Genomic DNA, 17,480 nt, shown 5'->3' with positions numbered 1-17,480 from the left:
TGAGCTATGTCTGCCCTTTCACACTCCTGATGATTCTAATTTCTCTACCTAGGGGTTACTCTTGTTCTCAAGGTTTTTTTGAATAATTTTCGTTGTTATTATTTATAATGTAGCTGTGCATGAGGTGCCTCGGTTTGGATGCAGGGGTGGTTACTCTCTAAGCATCCTCTATGAAAAGTCCCTGACAGAGAAAGAAATCAACATTTTACAGGTGCGCAGCTGAACTGTGGAGAGGCCAAAAGTCAGGGTTAGGTACTTATAGGCTCTCAGCTGAGAAGCATAATCACTTTCTACAGTTATCAGGACAACACTGATGTTTCTAGCCAAAATTTAGCTCACAAAAAGCCTTCAACGTGTCCTCTGCAGGGATTCCTCTTTATTCCCCAATTTATTTATTTTTGGCACCTATCTGAATCCTACCTGAATTGTGTGGAGGAGCTGTAGTGAGCTGAGGACAGAATTTGAAGAAGTCTCTTGTTACAACGTGTCCCCTTTGTTCCTCTGCTGATGCCAGGATATGTGACAGCACAAAACTCTCTGGAATTGGTTTAGTGCTGGCATTGTCTTATTGTAGCTGAATTTAGTTGCTACCACCTCTTGCAGCTGCACTGTTGGGACCTTGGGTTAAAAGGCCTTAAGTCCTTAAGAGCTAAGCTCCATCTGAAGCTGTTACAGTGTGCTTTTGGTGATCAAAAGAAAACAACCTATTTTATTATCAATGCAATAAAGAACTGAGGTACGGGGGGAAAAGCAAAATATTTGGGGATCGGCATGAGTATATTGGGAAAATACAGAAAATGTAATTATTTCCACTAAACTTTAATGCTAAGAATTATTTTGCTGAAACTATGAACACTGAATAATAATCAGAAATAATGGAAGGGGTAAGAATTCAGGAAGATGCACATGGAAAGTTGGGGTTTTGAGACAAAATATTCAGATTGACGTGGAACAGCTGCTCTAGCCAGGAAAATGTCACAAAAAGAGGGTCACAGGCTTGACCCCCTTGTTCCCACCTACCCTCTACAGGGTTTTCATTTTGCTCATTGTGCTTGCTCTGCCTCGTGGCCCCTCTGGTCTAACCTGGACTTGTGACACTTCATAGCAACCCAGACCCATTTGGATATGGTACAGGGAAATTAATGTAGAAAAGCTCTCTTGGGACAGCATTCTAGACCTTACAGAGCTAAAAATGTGCTTCTGATATATCCCTTTTGTGATCTGACCAGTCAGGGAATGCAAGACAAATTGCATTTTTGTAATTATACTTTAAGAGACAGCTTACATACATAACTGAAGTCTAATTTTAGGAACTTGCAGAGTTTCTAAGGGAATTTTAACACAGTAAACCAATTGGAATGATCAAGATAGCACAATTAAGCCTGTACTAACCCACATCACCTAAATGTACTTACAGAAAAAATGGGCTACGCACGAAAGTAGAAAATAAACAAACTGCTTAAGCTGCCCGTGGGCTGCAATAAACAGAGCTGCTATTGCCAGAAATGCTTTGACCTTGCCAGTACATCCCAGGCACTGTGTGTTCCACAACAAAATCAAAATCCACCTTGCAGTGCAAAGGCAGCGGCTCTGGGCCCTGGGGAAGCACACTGCAAAGCAGGAGGCCTCTGCAGAGAAAGAACTTCCCTGATCCTGGACAGTTCATTTTTTGGACCATGCCCAGGCGATTTCTAACTGCTGTGGTGATGAACAGGCTGAAAGGCAACATCTCTGAGAGAAGAAAGAGAAGAAAAGAGGGCAACTCAACAAGGATGCTCAAATATCCAAAACAATGAACTATAACAATAACAAATTGAATGGACATAAAATTCAGGTTCCAGAGCTGAATTGGGTAGATTCACCTCTGTCTGCCTACTGCACAGTTAGACAGCCCCAGAGAGCATTTGGAAATGTAGTGACTGGTGCCAGGAACTAGCCTGCTCTCACATTTTTATGCCTCCCACTACAGCTGATCTGTGATTTAAGGAGAAAACATACATCCTCTACAGTGAAAAACATTGCAATAACATAGCCCACCAGGAGGATGCCTACTTAGAACAATGTTAACTTGCCAGTGATTTAAGGAAGACAGAAATGGAAGTATTTTGGGGACATGGTGTGGGATGGGAGGACGTGGGAGAAGGCTTACTGAACTCATGCATGTTTTCAGTACCAAGCTTCCTGATGGAGGCTGCATGGAGCACAACGACAGAAATTTCAGCATCTAGTCTCTCTCTTCACTGGCAAGCACTGCTCCTAAAAAAAGTTACACCTAACCAAATGCCAGGGAAGAGCCTAGATTTTCTAGATTCTTCACAACTTTCAGATAAATGGAGCCATGTCAAATGAGAAGCAAATGGTGGAACAGTGCAGCGATGACAAAGGCTCTGATCCAACAGTCAGGGCACACTGCCGTGCTCATGCAGGGCCTCAGAGGCTTTAATAAGTCTCCACAGAAGCAGAGCGGTCCTTTTGTACCCCATCAACTGTGACACCGTGATCTAATTCAGTATTCAGCTCCACATCCCCATCATGTTGGCAATAATTCAGAGTTGGTGAGACAACTTGTAAAGGAGAGAAAAAAAAAAAGCTGTGTTTTAAACTTCTCTAATTTAATGTTAGCTTTTTATGTGTCTAACATCAAAGCCTTTTTTCACGTCTGTTTAATCAAAATTAATCACTAAGATTACTACAGTAATTTACGTTGGAGATTATTGAAATGAGTGTTTTATTAAAATCTGGTTTTATTAATAAAACACATTCTGGCTAAGGAATCATGTGAGCCTGCTATTAGAGACTATTAACTGGGAACTGGGAGTTAATCATAACAGTCATGCTGCCAGGTTCTTTGACAGAAACGCGCACTGGGTTTGCTTCTGCTTTTACTTTTATAGGAATATTCAACTCAATTAGTTACCCCAGCACAGAGGAAATTCTGCAAGGCAGGGAGAGGAAACAAAGGTACACAAAACTCAGTAGCTTTGAACAAAGGAAGGGTGAGCAGAAAGAGACTCACCAGCCTGATTAGTTGTGATGCTGACAGCAGCAAATTGTCTGGAGAGGGTGCTCAAGTCAGACACCCCGTTGACTGCATCGATCTCGAAGGTGTAGTTGGTGTGTGCCAGAAGGTCCACCACTGTCACCGTGGTGTTGGTGAGCCCGCTCTGCCGCGGCAGGAACCGCACGTTGTCGCTGCAAGGCTCGCACATCTTGGTGTTCCCTCCACATTTCTTGCAAATTATGTTGAAGGTGACATCTTTCCTGCCTCCAGTGTCCAGAGGCCAGCTCCAGTCCAGGATAACAGAGGTCTCGTTGATGTTAGAGATCACATTTCTTGGGGCAGATGGCGGTCCTGTGAAAGGAAACGGGAAATCAGGGGAATGAGATTTTCTCCCTAAGGAGGCTCCAAAATGGGAGTAACAAGGGCACAGAAGTATAAAAGTAAAAAGCATCAATAACCAAACTCTTCTGGTTATTTCCTGTGGAGACTCCTGAAATATTTCACTAGATTACAGACCCAGGCTATCAAGGACCATGTTTTCTTACAAAAAGAGAGTCCCCTCAGGGTGCAGTTCAGGATTGAGGGCTGGAAGTACTGGTAGCAATATAAAAATCCTATTTCTCCTTCTCGAGTCTGACAGGGAACAAGAAGGAGAAAATGAAAACAGACACAAACCCAGCCCACCAATTTTTAGCAGCCTGTCCAACACTCAAGAAGACACGTGAGGCAGTGGATGGCTGACTGCAGTGGGACATGAGAGGAAGCAAGCAAGCGAGCTGTTGTGGAGGTACAGATGGAGGAGCAAGAATGACAGCCCCGAGCAGAATGACGCTACTCACTGGTGCAAGCCATGGATGGAGGGTCTTTCTCAGAGCGAAAGTAATTCTTTTCACACCTGCAGTTCAGAGATGCATCTTCGTAGGTGGAGCTGTGAGGGGGGCATTTGGCACACTTCACATTGCCAGCAGAGGCTTTGTAGAACCCAGCTCGACAGGCTGCAAAGCAACAGGGATAGAGTTTTAAATTCCATGGACATCTTGGTTTTAACATGTGACTACTGCCCTGGAACCTACCCATATGTGGATCACAGTTTGCAGACATTTATGGTCTAAATTTGTAATTTTTTCTCATAATGAGAGCTGAGAAAAATAAAACCTCTTGGTAGAATGGAGTTCTTGCATCAGCTTGGATTTGCATTTAGTTTTGCCTGGAAAACAAAACAGCATATTGCACCACTAAGAAGAAACATTTTCTATGCTCCATTTTGAGAACTTCACTCCTTTTTCTTCTGTTCTACTTAATTTGCCAAAACATTGGTCCTATCCTGAACAGGAAACTAACTTTATCCTCTCCCTACTGCTAACATTTGCTTACAAGGGCACACTGATTGTAAACTATGCCTCTTCAGTTCATCAGGTGAGGGCTAAGCAAGCCAAAACCAAGAAAATAAAGTGGACAGAGAAAGATCTCATCCAATTTTGAATGATCACGACAATGAGCGCCTTCTGATACTATCAGGAACTTGTGTGATCTGTATAAGAAGGATGTTTTTTGTATTAATTCAACATAAAAGAAAAGGACCACATTTTAGAACACATTCACCTTTTGCTGCAATTTGGTTCCTCAGCAAACACTGCCCCAACTCCCAAGCACATTAGGAAAACCCCAGGATATTCTCATTACAAATATAATGTTAAAAAGAAGGGTAATACAAAGAAAAACATGCCCTATTTTATGTCTGGAGCCTAGGTTAAGGTTAGATAAAATTGCCTGAGACCTGTCACAGAATTAAATGCTTCTTTGAAGCAAAAGGAATGGCTTCACCAGTCTTGAGATAAGCCTAACCAGGGACACACTTCTCAGTTTTGCTTGTGGACACAAATTGATTCATAAACAGTCTAAAATCTGAGATACTAAACTGCGCAGTCTTTTTGTGTTCATTCATGCACTGCCAAAATAGCAAAGTCTTTAGATGAGCAGCCTGAGGTGGAACAAAGTCTGAATAAACATTCCAGCATCTCTGTAAGTGATGGAGGAGGGAGGGACTGTTCTTGTCCATCACCAAAACCCAAACAAATGCCTGGGCAAGGCAGATTTGTTGGTTAACTCCTGATGCCAAACACCTGAGTGAAACATTCTGGTGAATAGTGAGAGAACAGCTACTCTGCTCTTCTCTGAAACATCTTAATAAGGGAAGGCCTCCTCCCACTGCACTGCACACAGCAGGAGGAGCACAGGTTTCACAGGGAAGTGCCAATCTCAGCCACCCTTCAGCACTTCCAGCCCTGGCAAACAGAAGCACTTGGCTGCAGCGGCTCCCTCTGACTTCCAGGCTACAGCAAAGCAGCTGGGAAAGACAGCTCCTGCTCCAAGTTCTCTCCTGCAAGCCCTGAGGAGGCAATCCCAAGTCTGAGCCCCTGGGGCAGCGGCCCAGCAGGGAATCTGTTACAGCAGAATTGCTAAAAATGACCTTGTGTGACCAACACTGACCCGCCCGACCTGGTACGGCCTGTCCGCCCTCAGCTGGCATTTCTGGTGATCCCCTGTCCTCAAAGGCTGCCAAGGGTGTTCCCATTCAACTTGAGGAAATAAGGGAAACCAAAGTCCCTCTTACCCCCTTCCACTAGGAGGAAATGCAGCAGGAAACAACTGGCTTTTTTTGTTTGGCTGTTGATTTTGCAGCCTTTTACAACTCAAATCCCATTCCCTCCCACGTGCTGCCCGATGAGGTACCTTGAGCAGGCCCCTTTGGTGGCCCTCTGGGTGACAGAGGAAATTCCAGTGATTTCCCTGCCTCTGTTCCCAGCCCTAAGACAACAAGCCAGGCAGAAAAGAATGGATGCCAAGACTGTTCTTACCAGCACTAATAACTAAGCAAAGACAGTAAGGAATGAACATCACACTTCATCTGCCTAATTAACACAGAAAACTTGCATCCAAACTTCCCATGGGGCCTGTTTCCAGATATTAAACTCTGATGATTTTGTTTAACCACCTTGAAGAGACACCTTTACCTTTATGGGCAGTCACACATGAGGCAAACATGTATTTATGGTTCTGTACAGTAGAATTTTTTAATAAATCTATATGCTAGTTCAATGTCATGACCAAAAAGAACCCTACCACCACTAATTTAATAAAGCAACAAATTTAACATAAGTAAACAAGCTTGCACAAGAAGTAGGCAGATTCAGAGAGCTGAAGAAGAGAAACTGCTCCATTAATCAATGTCTCTTTCATCCCTCAGGTGAAAACTCATGGACCACATTTAAGAAAAGGTGGTGATGGTCAGAGTGAAGGGGTGAGCCAGCAAGATTCCTGCTGTCCCAATATGCCCTAGCAAGGGCATCCCAATCTCATGTCTTCCCCTCAGGTTGAATTGCACTTTCTGTCTTTGTCTGTCTGACCAATTTAAGATTATTCACAACTGCAGCCCCAAGGAAAAAAAAAGCATTTACACTTGAAACTGAAGCTTAGAACTGGAGGTGCCAATGAAAAATGTTGTCGATGTACTTACTATAATTATTCCTTTCCTAGTAATTTTTTAATTCTAATATATAAGAGAGAAAATATGAAGTTGTTACTTCAAAATGCATTAATTTCTCTGTCAGACAAATTGGATTACATGTACTGATAGAAGAAGGTTTGGCTTTTTTGTGGCAAGTACCATGGCTTTAGTTTCAGTTAGGCTGAAAAAAACCATATGAATTAGCATATGAAGTCTTCACAGCATCTACTTTTAGCATGGAAACCAGCTGTGAACAGCAGTGGCTTTTTCTCAACAATTTCTTCCAAAAACTAAGAATTTTTTCTTTCCCTCACAATGGGGAACAATGCAGAAGGAAGGAGATGCAATGGCCCAGGAAGAAAAACCTCTTAGAACACTAAAAGTGAGTAAAGGAAACTTTGGAAATTTCCTCATAAATGATATAAAGTGAACAGCAAGACTGTCTGGTTTCACTTTTTTAGGAAGCTCTCCTCAAGCCTGTTGGCCCTGGTGATTCCTGTGATAACTTCCAACTGCAGCATTTCAAAACTCTATTTAGTCTGATTTCCATCTCTTTTATCTGAGTGTGAGGCCAAGGTGACTTTGTTGAGTCACCTGCTGGTAAGAATTTCAGGACTCTGGTTGTCCTTGTCCTTGAACAAAAATGAACTTCCTTAAGCTATAACTGCTGACAGAGAGCAGGGAAAGTTAATTCAGTGAGAGGAAAACAAATGCATGTAACAATCTGTGGTAGCTACTGATTAAAGAAATGTGACTGTCTTTTCTACAGCAAAGTGAATTTTGCCTCAGCTTGAGTAATCGGCTTGAGATGAAAACATGATCCTAATTAAGGGTTAAATTATTAATTTAAATTGGAATTAATTTTAAATTAAAACATAAATCTGTTAGTAAATAGGAGCATTTTAGTATTCAGGTCCTGCAGCCCCCTGCATGCAGAGCAATCTCACCAATTCCCAGCTGTAAACACCGAGGAACGACAGGAGCCTGCACTGGTGACGTCCCAGCCCCAGCACTCCAGGCTTGACAGGGCCCATCTCCCTGCACAAGGTCACAGAAACTTCATTTGCAAACTGCCTGGCACTCCCCAGCCCTGCAGGAGCTCTGCTTTTTGTGCTTTGAGGCAAGACTGGAGCACCACAACATGCTGGAAGTGGAACCACATCAGGTGTCCAGCACCCACCAATTGATTGGTCCCTGCCTTTGTTCCTCTGCTCCTCATTAGAACAGCCCAGGGGTGAAATGTCACAGTGGCATTAAGCCACAGCATTTAGAAAAGAAGGGAATTCAGTCACAAACCTGTACAGCTCACAGATAACACCTCTTCAGAGTGTGCATTAACGAGACAGGCGAGAGAAACTCTGGGCATTCTTCCTATGCCCTGCTAAGAGGACAGGGAAACATTCCCCATGGAATTGGTCACTCTTAGAGGGGCACTACAAACTATTCCCAATGTCACCTGAGCAGCAGCAGAGGTCCTGAAGCTGGACCTGAGGCCACAGGATGACCTTCAGCTGGGCAGGTATGTTGCGAAGGGAATCACAGAATCAATTAGGTTGGAAAAGACCTCTGAGACCATCAAGTCCAGCTTACCACCAAACACTGCAATGCATCTTTCCTTCAAATGCTACTGACTGGCTCACCTCGACACCCACACACAGCCTGGCATCTTTGAACTGTTCTCCAGCTCCTTTCAAAAGTGTTTACACAGCTCTTTCCTTGTTCACTATGGCACCCCATTCACCAGCAAACAACACTTCATAATGTAGGCTTCCTTCAAAATCCCTCACAACAATGAAACCACCTTTCAGCAGCTCTCACTGTTTATTAGTACTGAAAAGCCACATAATCTAGAGCATTTTATAGGTCTGTGTCATCCTCCCTCTCTCCTGAACCTCTATATAAGTTCTTGAATACTAACTCAGCCCAAAAAGGCTTCTAAAAATTACAGAGTATTTCTGATTCATATTTCCATTGAACTTCAGGCACACTTTTTGTCGTCAGATCTGAATAAAAAGACACCACTTCAGTGAGCAGCTCTCAAAACTAAATGCTATTGCTGTACATGCAGAGCAGGCTTTCTCTGTGATAGGCTGTGGTGCTGGGACCTGAGGGAAGAGGCAAATAAGACTGAGAAAGGCTCTAATGAGGGTTAAAAGCTCTTGTTGTGATTGGACCCTGTTGCCACTACTGTAAGAATATCCCCAGAAAGAGGTAAGGATATTGACTTTCTCTCCTTGCCTGTAGGATTCCATTCTGTCTGGGGAAGAAATAAAAACTTACAAATGTTCTTAGTATTTGTATTCTTACATCACCTGTGGGATATGCATGGGGCAAGGATTCAGTGCAATATGAAAATGAAATGTCTCCAGAAAAATATGCTTTAGAATGAGCACTTTTCATTTTTTACACCTGAAAGCTGCTGCTAGCACAAGAAAAAAAAACAGTAGTATTTAATCTTCCTCATGAGTAAATTTCTGCTTTTTCCTCCCCGCTTCCTATTTTATAGTGATCTGTGACCTTAACATATTTTAATCAGATGCTTTTTAAATTGGCTTTACTCCCAGGTCAAGTCATTCAGCAGAAACAATTCCTGTTCTTTGTTTAATAACTGTTACTGGCAGACATATTAATTATATGTACATAAGAGATAGCGTTGTCCTGAGGGAATAACACTGCACCTTTCAACCACAGTCTATAATAGCTGCACGTTGTGCCTTGCAGGGCTTCTGTATCTCTTTTTGTGCAGTGCATTACAGCCAGGGTTGCTGCCAGCAACGTTGTTTAAAGTGCAGTATCAAAGATAGCGGGTCTAAACCAGCTTTACAGCAAAGAGGTTCTCGCTTGTGGGCGCCTGGTTTCAAAACGTGTGAGGCATTGAGGTTTCTCTGCAGTCAGCTTTGGGTGAAAGAAATTCTACTTCAACAAGTATTTAAATCAGGAATTTAATAAACCCATGTTTATAGGCACTAGCTTTCTCTTTCCCTAAACAAGAGGGTTTCTAAACTCAAAACCTGGACACTCTGAGATATATTATGCTATTATTTTTTCAAACAAAGAAATTTCATGTTTTGTTCTTTTTCAAAAAACTTGATTTAATCCACAGATAGATGAAAAATAACTTGCTAATTCAAGAAGCATTGTAATTTAAAATCTAAAGTAAAGAAATACTAGAGAAAAACCCACCAGAACCAACTTAAACAGGAAAAAGGAAAGGTTGTACAAATAGACGCATAAAGAATTTTAAATGCTCAGTTGGCAAGGATAAAAAGCAAAGAAATGCTTTTTCCCTGAGCTGAACTTACACTATGAACTCCTCAAAGGCGAACCAGACATAGGATTGTGATAGCCTCAGACAGTAAATTTTAAATAAAAATTAATTCAGGCCGAGACCGCCACAAAGGGATAACGGTGGCAATGGTCAGGTTTAGTCTTTGCTCAACCTCCCACCTCTATGTCAGAACTCTAAAGAAAAATCAAAACAAGAACAACCAATCCCCCCAGAGTAAAGCAAACAGACCTGGCAGTCTCTGTCCCACAGGCTGCCAGCTCGTGATAAGGTGTTTGCTCTCCAGCCCAATGGAAAAATCAAGACAGTGCCTGGTAATCCTTATGGGCTAGATTTAGCTAATGAATAACAAACCACCTTTCCTAACTTGGGGGTGTTTATGTAGTTTCCCTGTGCCCAAAGCAGGCCAGGTGAGCAGGTTCAGAACAGGAAAGGTACTATAAATAAAGAAGAAGAAATTAATTTCCATGCAGATCTAGAACCCATCTTGCATCTAATGGTAAGACCACGCGGAAGTGGAAGAGGAAGGCCAAGAGGGAATCACCATTTGCCACCCCTCACTATTTCACCCTCACACCTACAACCCCGATGTTACTTCAAAAACCTGGAAACATGAGGTTAGATTTAGCTGTTAATTTATTTTTTTAACAAAGATAATTATGTTAACCTTCATTGTACTGTCCTTCACGTAGACTACCCAATGTCTGGGGTTTTTTTGCAAATTATTGGTCTCAGTGCATTCTGCTGCTGTCTAAGTAGTCGATGTGAAGAGAAAAAATTAATCTTTCCTTCATTTTACCTTCAACTTTGGTAGGTTTTTAGCCAAATCAATGTACCCTTGGTTTTTATTACATGACAGGAAGACCAGCTGCTCCTGATGTGCCCTCTCTAAGCCGTTCCTCATCTTACAAAGATCTATCATGAACTCATCTTCTCTGTGATGAACAAATACAAACTTTTCAATCAGCTTTTACAGGAATACCTTCTGATCCTTTGATCATACCCATCGCTGTTTCTACACTGTCATTTATCCCGTGGAAAATGCTCTTATTCTTGCCATAACATGTCTGATGAAACCAATTGATTTATATATTGGACTACATTTTATATCTTGGTCTCTAACACATCTGGGCCTTTGTTTTGGTTTGTTTTGTTTTTTATTTTGAGCAATCCATGGAACATCTCCCCCAAGTGTGTCAGTGCACATATTCCAAGTCAAAACAGTTAATTCAGACATATAAAAGGTATAAATTTTCTCTCAGGGGTGGAGGGAAGATGATGATGCATTTACTGAGGCTGAATGTTCTTTCGCAACTTTCCACCTCTGCTAGCACATACAGGAGTCTGCTGCTGTCCCTATGAGAAAATTAATGCAGAATAGGATCCAACTCCAGTGTCACCTCCTAATCAAAATGCTGCCTGGTGGCTCGTGTGATGTTTCAGAGAGCTCAGCCCAGCTCCCCGATGACACAAGTCCACTACTGCAATTTGCATGAATTAGTACTTTTGTTAGGAGTCTCAGCAGAGCTGTCAAATTAATTGGAAAAGAAATTTAACAAACACCTTTTCCCTCAGAGGTGTGCTCTCAGGTCGAGGTTGAGGCACATTGCTCGAGCAGTGAGGGGGAAGCTTGTGTTCCTTACACCCTTGCTGAACTTATTTATTTTGGTAAAACAGGGAGGACTTTGGTTTCTTGGCTGTTAATTTGGTACCTGTCACAAGCAGCCCACTGACATAAAAATTAGACAGCCTATTTTTATGCTGGTCTTGGCTGGGCTAGGATTAATTTTCTTCATAGTAGCTGCTGTGGGGCTGTGTTTTTGATTTGTGCTGAAAACAGTGTTGATAATTCAGCAAAGTTTTTATTTTTTACTGCTGAGTAGCACTTAAAAAGTGTCAAGGTCTTTTCTGCCTCTCATCCCACCAGTGAGTGAGCTGGGGGTGCACAAGGAATTGGGGGGGGACACATCTGGGACAGCTGACCCAGTCTGGCCAAAGGGATATTCCATCCCACCTTTCCTGGGGATGGTTGAACACCTGCCTGCTGACAGGGAGTGGGGAATCAACTCCTTGTTTTGTTTTCCTTGTGTGTAGTTTTTGTTTTCCCTATTAAACTGTCTTTCTCTCAACTCACAAGTTTTCTCACTTTGCTCCTTTGATTCCCTCCCACATCCCATGAGGGAAGAGGGAGTGAGTGGCTTAGCTGTCAGCTGGGCTTAAATATGACAGTTTTTTAACACTAAATATACCAGATGCTGATAAAATAAGAACAAAAAGGCCCAGTTAATGGCCAGCGACTAGAATCTATACATTCATTTTTCACAAACCCTCACTACTTTCTCATACCTCAGAGTTAGTTCTTTTCCCCAATTTTAACATATTTTTGAATTCAACCACTGGACGCAAGATATGGCCAGAGGCACATAAAGTTCAGGAAGCAAACACTGGAGATACTTTACTGTCCTCCCTTCTAAAACCCACCCACCCACCCCAAAAAAAAAAACCAAAACAAAAAGCCCCTACCAAACCCAAAGTTCACATTTTTAAGCATTGACATGAACAGGAGCTGAAAAGCTAAAATTGAAGCTAGAATTGTGTGCCTATGCCTCATTCAGTGCTACTGTCACTGCCAACCACTGACATATCACTTCTTGAATTCACTGAGAACTGGTGCTGGGAAAGGGAAGCTCTTAAGAAGAGAAATGGTGCTGCAATGGCAGGCACTTAAACCCGTAGGAAAAAATCCCTAAGGTTTAAGGCACTGTCATTAAGTCTGGGATCTAATTTAGTGTATCAAAAAATGGCTGTAATTTGTAGCAGTGTACAGGAAACAGCCACTGCTTTGCTAGGGATGCTGTTAATGCCACTTAATGGCTGCATCCATAGAAGTATTTTAGCCACACTTCTAAAGCAAAATCCCATTTCTCCCCCTCTTGTCATATGATTCACAGCATAAAGTGTGTCCAGACCACACAAATATACATATTCCAGGTATACTGGAATATGCACGCTTCAAATGTCTCCATGCTGTCAGAATTGCTAAATTTGTTGGATGTTTCCATAAGAACAAAGATGGAAAAAGACCTGGCACTGGAAAAAGGAGGATGATTTTATGTAAAGCCATTAAACATATAAACAGATATTGTCATGTGCAGAGAGGTTTCAGTGATTGCTAAAGAAGAGCTTTAAACAGACGACCCAAAACATTATGGCTTCATCATTGTCAGAACATCCTCTTGTCTTCACGTCCTTTTTCACTGACTGTATTTTCATCCCTCCAGCAGAAAGCCTGAGAATTAAACAGTTACAGCCCCTGGAGGCATCTGTGAGCTGACAATCTTCTCACAGCTGAAAAGAAAGGCTTTTGCAAAACTATCTGAATACTCAAGTGCATTTCTACATGGTGTGCTTTAGCTTTTGCCTCTTCTTCCTTGGTATTTTTCCTTTTTTAAAGAAAATTCTTAATTACTTAACATTCATTTTGTATGCGTGTATTAAAAATGTCTGGCTTTGCAGGGTAAGCAATTATCCGCTGAACAAAAACCCAATTAAATGTAAATTTAAAAAAAATCCCACAGGTCAGCATTTTTATTCACTTGCCTGCTACCTGTGTGAATCCAAGGGGTGCAGAACCTCAGCTGTTTGGAAAACAAAGAATCTGATGTATTGCATTTTACAGGGTATTTGCTACAGAATGAAATCCTTCCTTACAATCAGTAACAGAAACAAGAACTCAATATTCTCCAACAGCATTCACTTCTCAACGCAGAACATTCATCAGAAGGGACAGGAAACTACATTTGCATTATTGTTCCCTATGCTTTCTCTAACAAATAATAGTGTGCTGACATCAAGGGCCACATGTTCAATTAACAGCTTGCAATTCCACTGGACTTTATGGGGAAAAGAATGAAAAAACAGCATTGCTATGCCTTTCGTGACTCTGCACTGCTTTACACAAAGGCTTTCACTATATAGACATCATGCCATTTTCTGAATGAAGGAACAATAAATATTGCAAACACCATGGATTTGACTACAACATTGGGTTTATATTCATTTTTTCCCCCCACTTCTCGCTTTAACATTCAAAAGCAGAAACCAAGGAGGCTGAAAGGACATCCAAAACCCTTGAAAGATGGAAGTATTTAGGGATTCCACCATGAGATTTGACATTCTGTATCTATCAGGACCAACTGATGCAGAGTAGGGTGGGTGTTTTTTCCCTACTAGGAATATTTCCAACTACTCCCACTAGAATTCTTTGGAGTTGATTAAGAGGTGAGCCATGTGCTCTGCAATTGAGCTGAAATAATTTTTGTGCTTTATCCTGGAAACGAGGAAGTCAAATTCCACCTGGTTACTTTGCTTAGCAAAACTCTGTCCACAGATCTATTTCTAAAAGATCTGCTTTACTCTTCCTGACCACATCTCAAGACAATGAGAAAGATTTTCTTCTTTGTAGGCTGAGTCTCAAGAGCAAGAAAGAATCCAGAAGAAAGGATGCTGTACACATTAAACTGGTACCAATGGTACAAAATAGCATATAAATCCAAACAATTTCAATAAATCAAGTCAAGAAAGTCTGTTCTTGAAAACTAACATTAAAACAGACATAATTTCCTGCTTATTGATATAATTTTGACTGGGATAACTGATTTCCAGCACACACAACAACGAGATATTTTTTAACTAAATACATTTTAAAAGCCAATAGAGAGAGGAGAACAGGAAAAGGGCTTGTCCTTGACTAAGTGGCTACACATCTCACATTCACTGCTAACCATGTGCACTTCTGAGAGCCCAGGGTGGATGGATCAAACTGTACACCTGATCTAAAAGCTTTGCAGATTAATGAGATCCCATATAAGCTTTCCAGCCACAGCTGAAGCTCCCAGCCCTGTGCTGGGATGAAGTGTGTACCACAGCCAGACAAGAATTCAGCTCGGGATAACCTAGAAGAAGTTAGATAAACCTAGAAGAGATTCCTTAAACTGTGTCTTTCTGCAAAGCCATGGTTCAGTGGATCATGAGCCCTCATTTCCCCACCAAACCCACAGAATAATGGTGTATTTCAGCTGTGAGCATCGCATGTACAGTTTTTCTTCTATATAAGGCTCTGTGCTTCAGACGGAGGAATCCAGTTAAAGTGTAGTAGTAATAATGTCCATGTAAGTCACTAAAGCTTTTACTTCTTTTTTTCCTCCTCCTCCTCTCCTTGCTGCCTGTCCTGTGTGTCAGATTAGAAATACACAACAAGTGACTACAGTAGGCAAGCGTAACTGTATTTTGAAGGTACTGTCAAAATGCATCAGCAAAATGCCCTATTATAGCCCAGCTAATCTGAAATGATCTCCCACTAACACGAAAGTCATCAGTGCTGTGCTCTGCTGCCCTGACATCATGAAGTGGGGCTGTGACAGCTTCCCACAGTTACAAACCTGGCCCTGCAGATCCAGCACCATGCCACAGCAGCTGATTAAGCGCTCACATCCCCACCTGCTGCCAAGGAAATGGCACACGCAGCCCTCTGTTTTATCTTGGTCCCTCCTTATGAATTAGCTGTGCACTGAACCTCCTCTGGACTGCCTTCAGCACTGATGGGATAAATAATACCCTTGTCTGGGTAAGCCATGGCCAGCAGTGCAAGGGAAGGGGTGAGGACAGGGAGATTCCTCCACTACCATCAGAATTTTCTCTGCTGCTCTGTGCCACTTGGGACAGGAATTCTGAGCTGCTGTGTTCAGGTCCAGCTGTGAACTGGGACACTTATTTGCACTTTCTATTCCCTAACAAGGAAACCTTTCCTTCTGCATTAGGATTCACTCTTAAAGAACGTTTTGCTCTTTTCCCACTTCTTCTGTTGGCTGCAGTGAAGACTGGGTTAAATGTGTGTGCAGCAAGCATCTGAAAGAGGCAAGCAGCAAGCAGGCTTGTTATTCTTGATGAATAATGCAACTTAAGAGCTGTAATGCTTACAACTGATTTAACAGCTGCCAACAGCTCCAGTTTAGAAAAAGTGAGGCAATGCTTGTAAATTTGGCTTGAATCAGATTAATCCTCCCTGTTACCCTGCAAGTGGGAAATATTACCCTGCCTGCTTGGTGGCACCCTCCTTGTGCTTTGATTTATCTGCGGCAATGGTAACTCCCTCAGAAGTTATTCAAAAAGTGATACTACTGTGATAAATTCAGTGTGAGACTCACACCCAACTTAATAGGTGTTCACTCCCAAACTTCAGAAGCAAATTCTAAACTCAGTGGATGATTATGGGCATGAAGGAAGAGTAATTCCCAGAAGTACAGAGGGACACGTGGAGCACTTCCTGTGCACCCTGCAGTTCTTCCACTCTGAATCTGCAGAGGACAAAACAGTTATCTAAAATTCAGATTTCACATTAAGCTGCTTAGCACCCAGGGGCAGAAATTCCAGACTTGTGGCTTGTAGGATGGTTATACCTATTAGTCTTTGTATATCTGCAGTACTGCCAGCTCTGAAAATAAAGTTGGTTTTACAGACATGACTTCTTAAAGATTGAAATTGCTGTTAGCAATTCTTTCAACCCTCTTGAAAATATCAGGTTTTTATATCATATTATAAAATCCCAGATTGGTATTTAATACTGAAAATCTCTGCTGCCCCCTGTTCCATGCACTCTCCAAAGTCTCCAGTAAGATATTACCTCATTCTTATTACAGTAATTTCTGCACCTTTTACATCTATGGCACAACAAAATCAGAATAGGAGTTAGGGCTCACCTAAAAATAAAGGACAGCATTCTATTTAAAAAAAACCAACTCTACTTTCTATTAAAAAACCCCCTTCTTTCTTCTACAACTCCTGGTTTACAAGTTTGAGGCAACACGATCCCAAACCTCTGCAACTACATCACAAAACTTCCAAAGTAGAGGAGGAAGGAAAATAAAACTCTCTGAAATTAGGAATGCTTATCTATGGTGGATTCCTTGTGTATAGCTAATAATCAACCATTTTAAGGAAGCTGTACCAGTAGAAATCACCAAATAAACCCAACCCATTTTCCCCTTGCATCTGAAAGGTGGGAAAGGATACAGTGGAGCTGCCTCTCTGGTTTTTTTCCACCCTTCGACTAATTCAGGTTTTCTTACAGAGAACTTTCACAGAAAAAAGGTCTAAAAAAGAAACTTGTGGCCCTTGAAAGGGCTACTTTTGATTAGGCAATTTCTGCCCCAGAAAAACTTTGTACAACCAAAACAATTTGAAAATTAAGCCTGGGAAAAAATATCAAGTTGAATTTTCTATGGGACCATCAACAGAGGGAAGGAAATATTTAAGGATATAAAGAAAACAGCAGAAAATAATCATGAAACAACAATAGGAGGAGAGTCTAAAAATTTTTAATTAGCATTTTATTCATCAAATTTCTGTTATTTTCAAATAAACCTCCTACCTCAACATTCGTTTGCACCAAGATACCACAGTCCAGGTAAAAAGTAAAAGCTGTGTGCAATACTGAAGTAATATCCCTCCTAATATACAGGAAAAAATTACTATGCTATTTTCACAGCCAAATATTCCGTGAACTCCAGATTACTAAAATAACTCAGTTTCATAAGTGCTCCTGAAACAGTTCCAACTTTACAAGAGCAGAGTTGGCCTGGATGAGCAGTTCAGAATCCATGTGAATATTCAGTCTTCATTTTAGC

The 17,480-nt window shown here is 41.6% G+C and overlaps 1 protein-coding gene across 1 annotated transcript in view; it reads right to left on the bottom strand.

Moving 5' to 3' along the window:
- The window catches only part of EPHA3 (EPH receptor A3), a 177,767-nt gene that overhangs the window by 55,160 nt on the left and 105,127 nt on the right, over positions 1-17,480 (bottom strand). Inside the window, exons 4-5 of the mRNA XM_082278329.1 lie at positions 3,841-3,996; positions 3,017-3,352 (exon numbers count right to left, since the gene is read on the bottom strand). Coding sequence (XP_082134455.1) covers positions 3,017-3,352; positions 3,841-3,996 — 492 coding nt within the window. The remainder of the gene's footprint in view (positions 1-3,016; positions 3,353-3,840; positions 3,997-17,480) is intronic.

Source organism: Coloeus monedula, assembly GCF_965178545.1.
Source record: "Coloeus monedula genome assembly, chromosome: 3".
NCBI lineage: Eukaryota > Metazoa > Chordata > Aves > Passeriformes > Corvidae > Coloeus > Coloeus monedula.
This window is presented reverse-complemented; position numbering and strand designations above follow the sequence as displayed.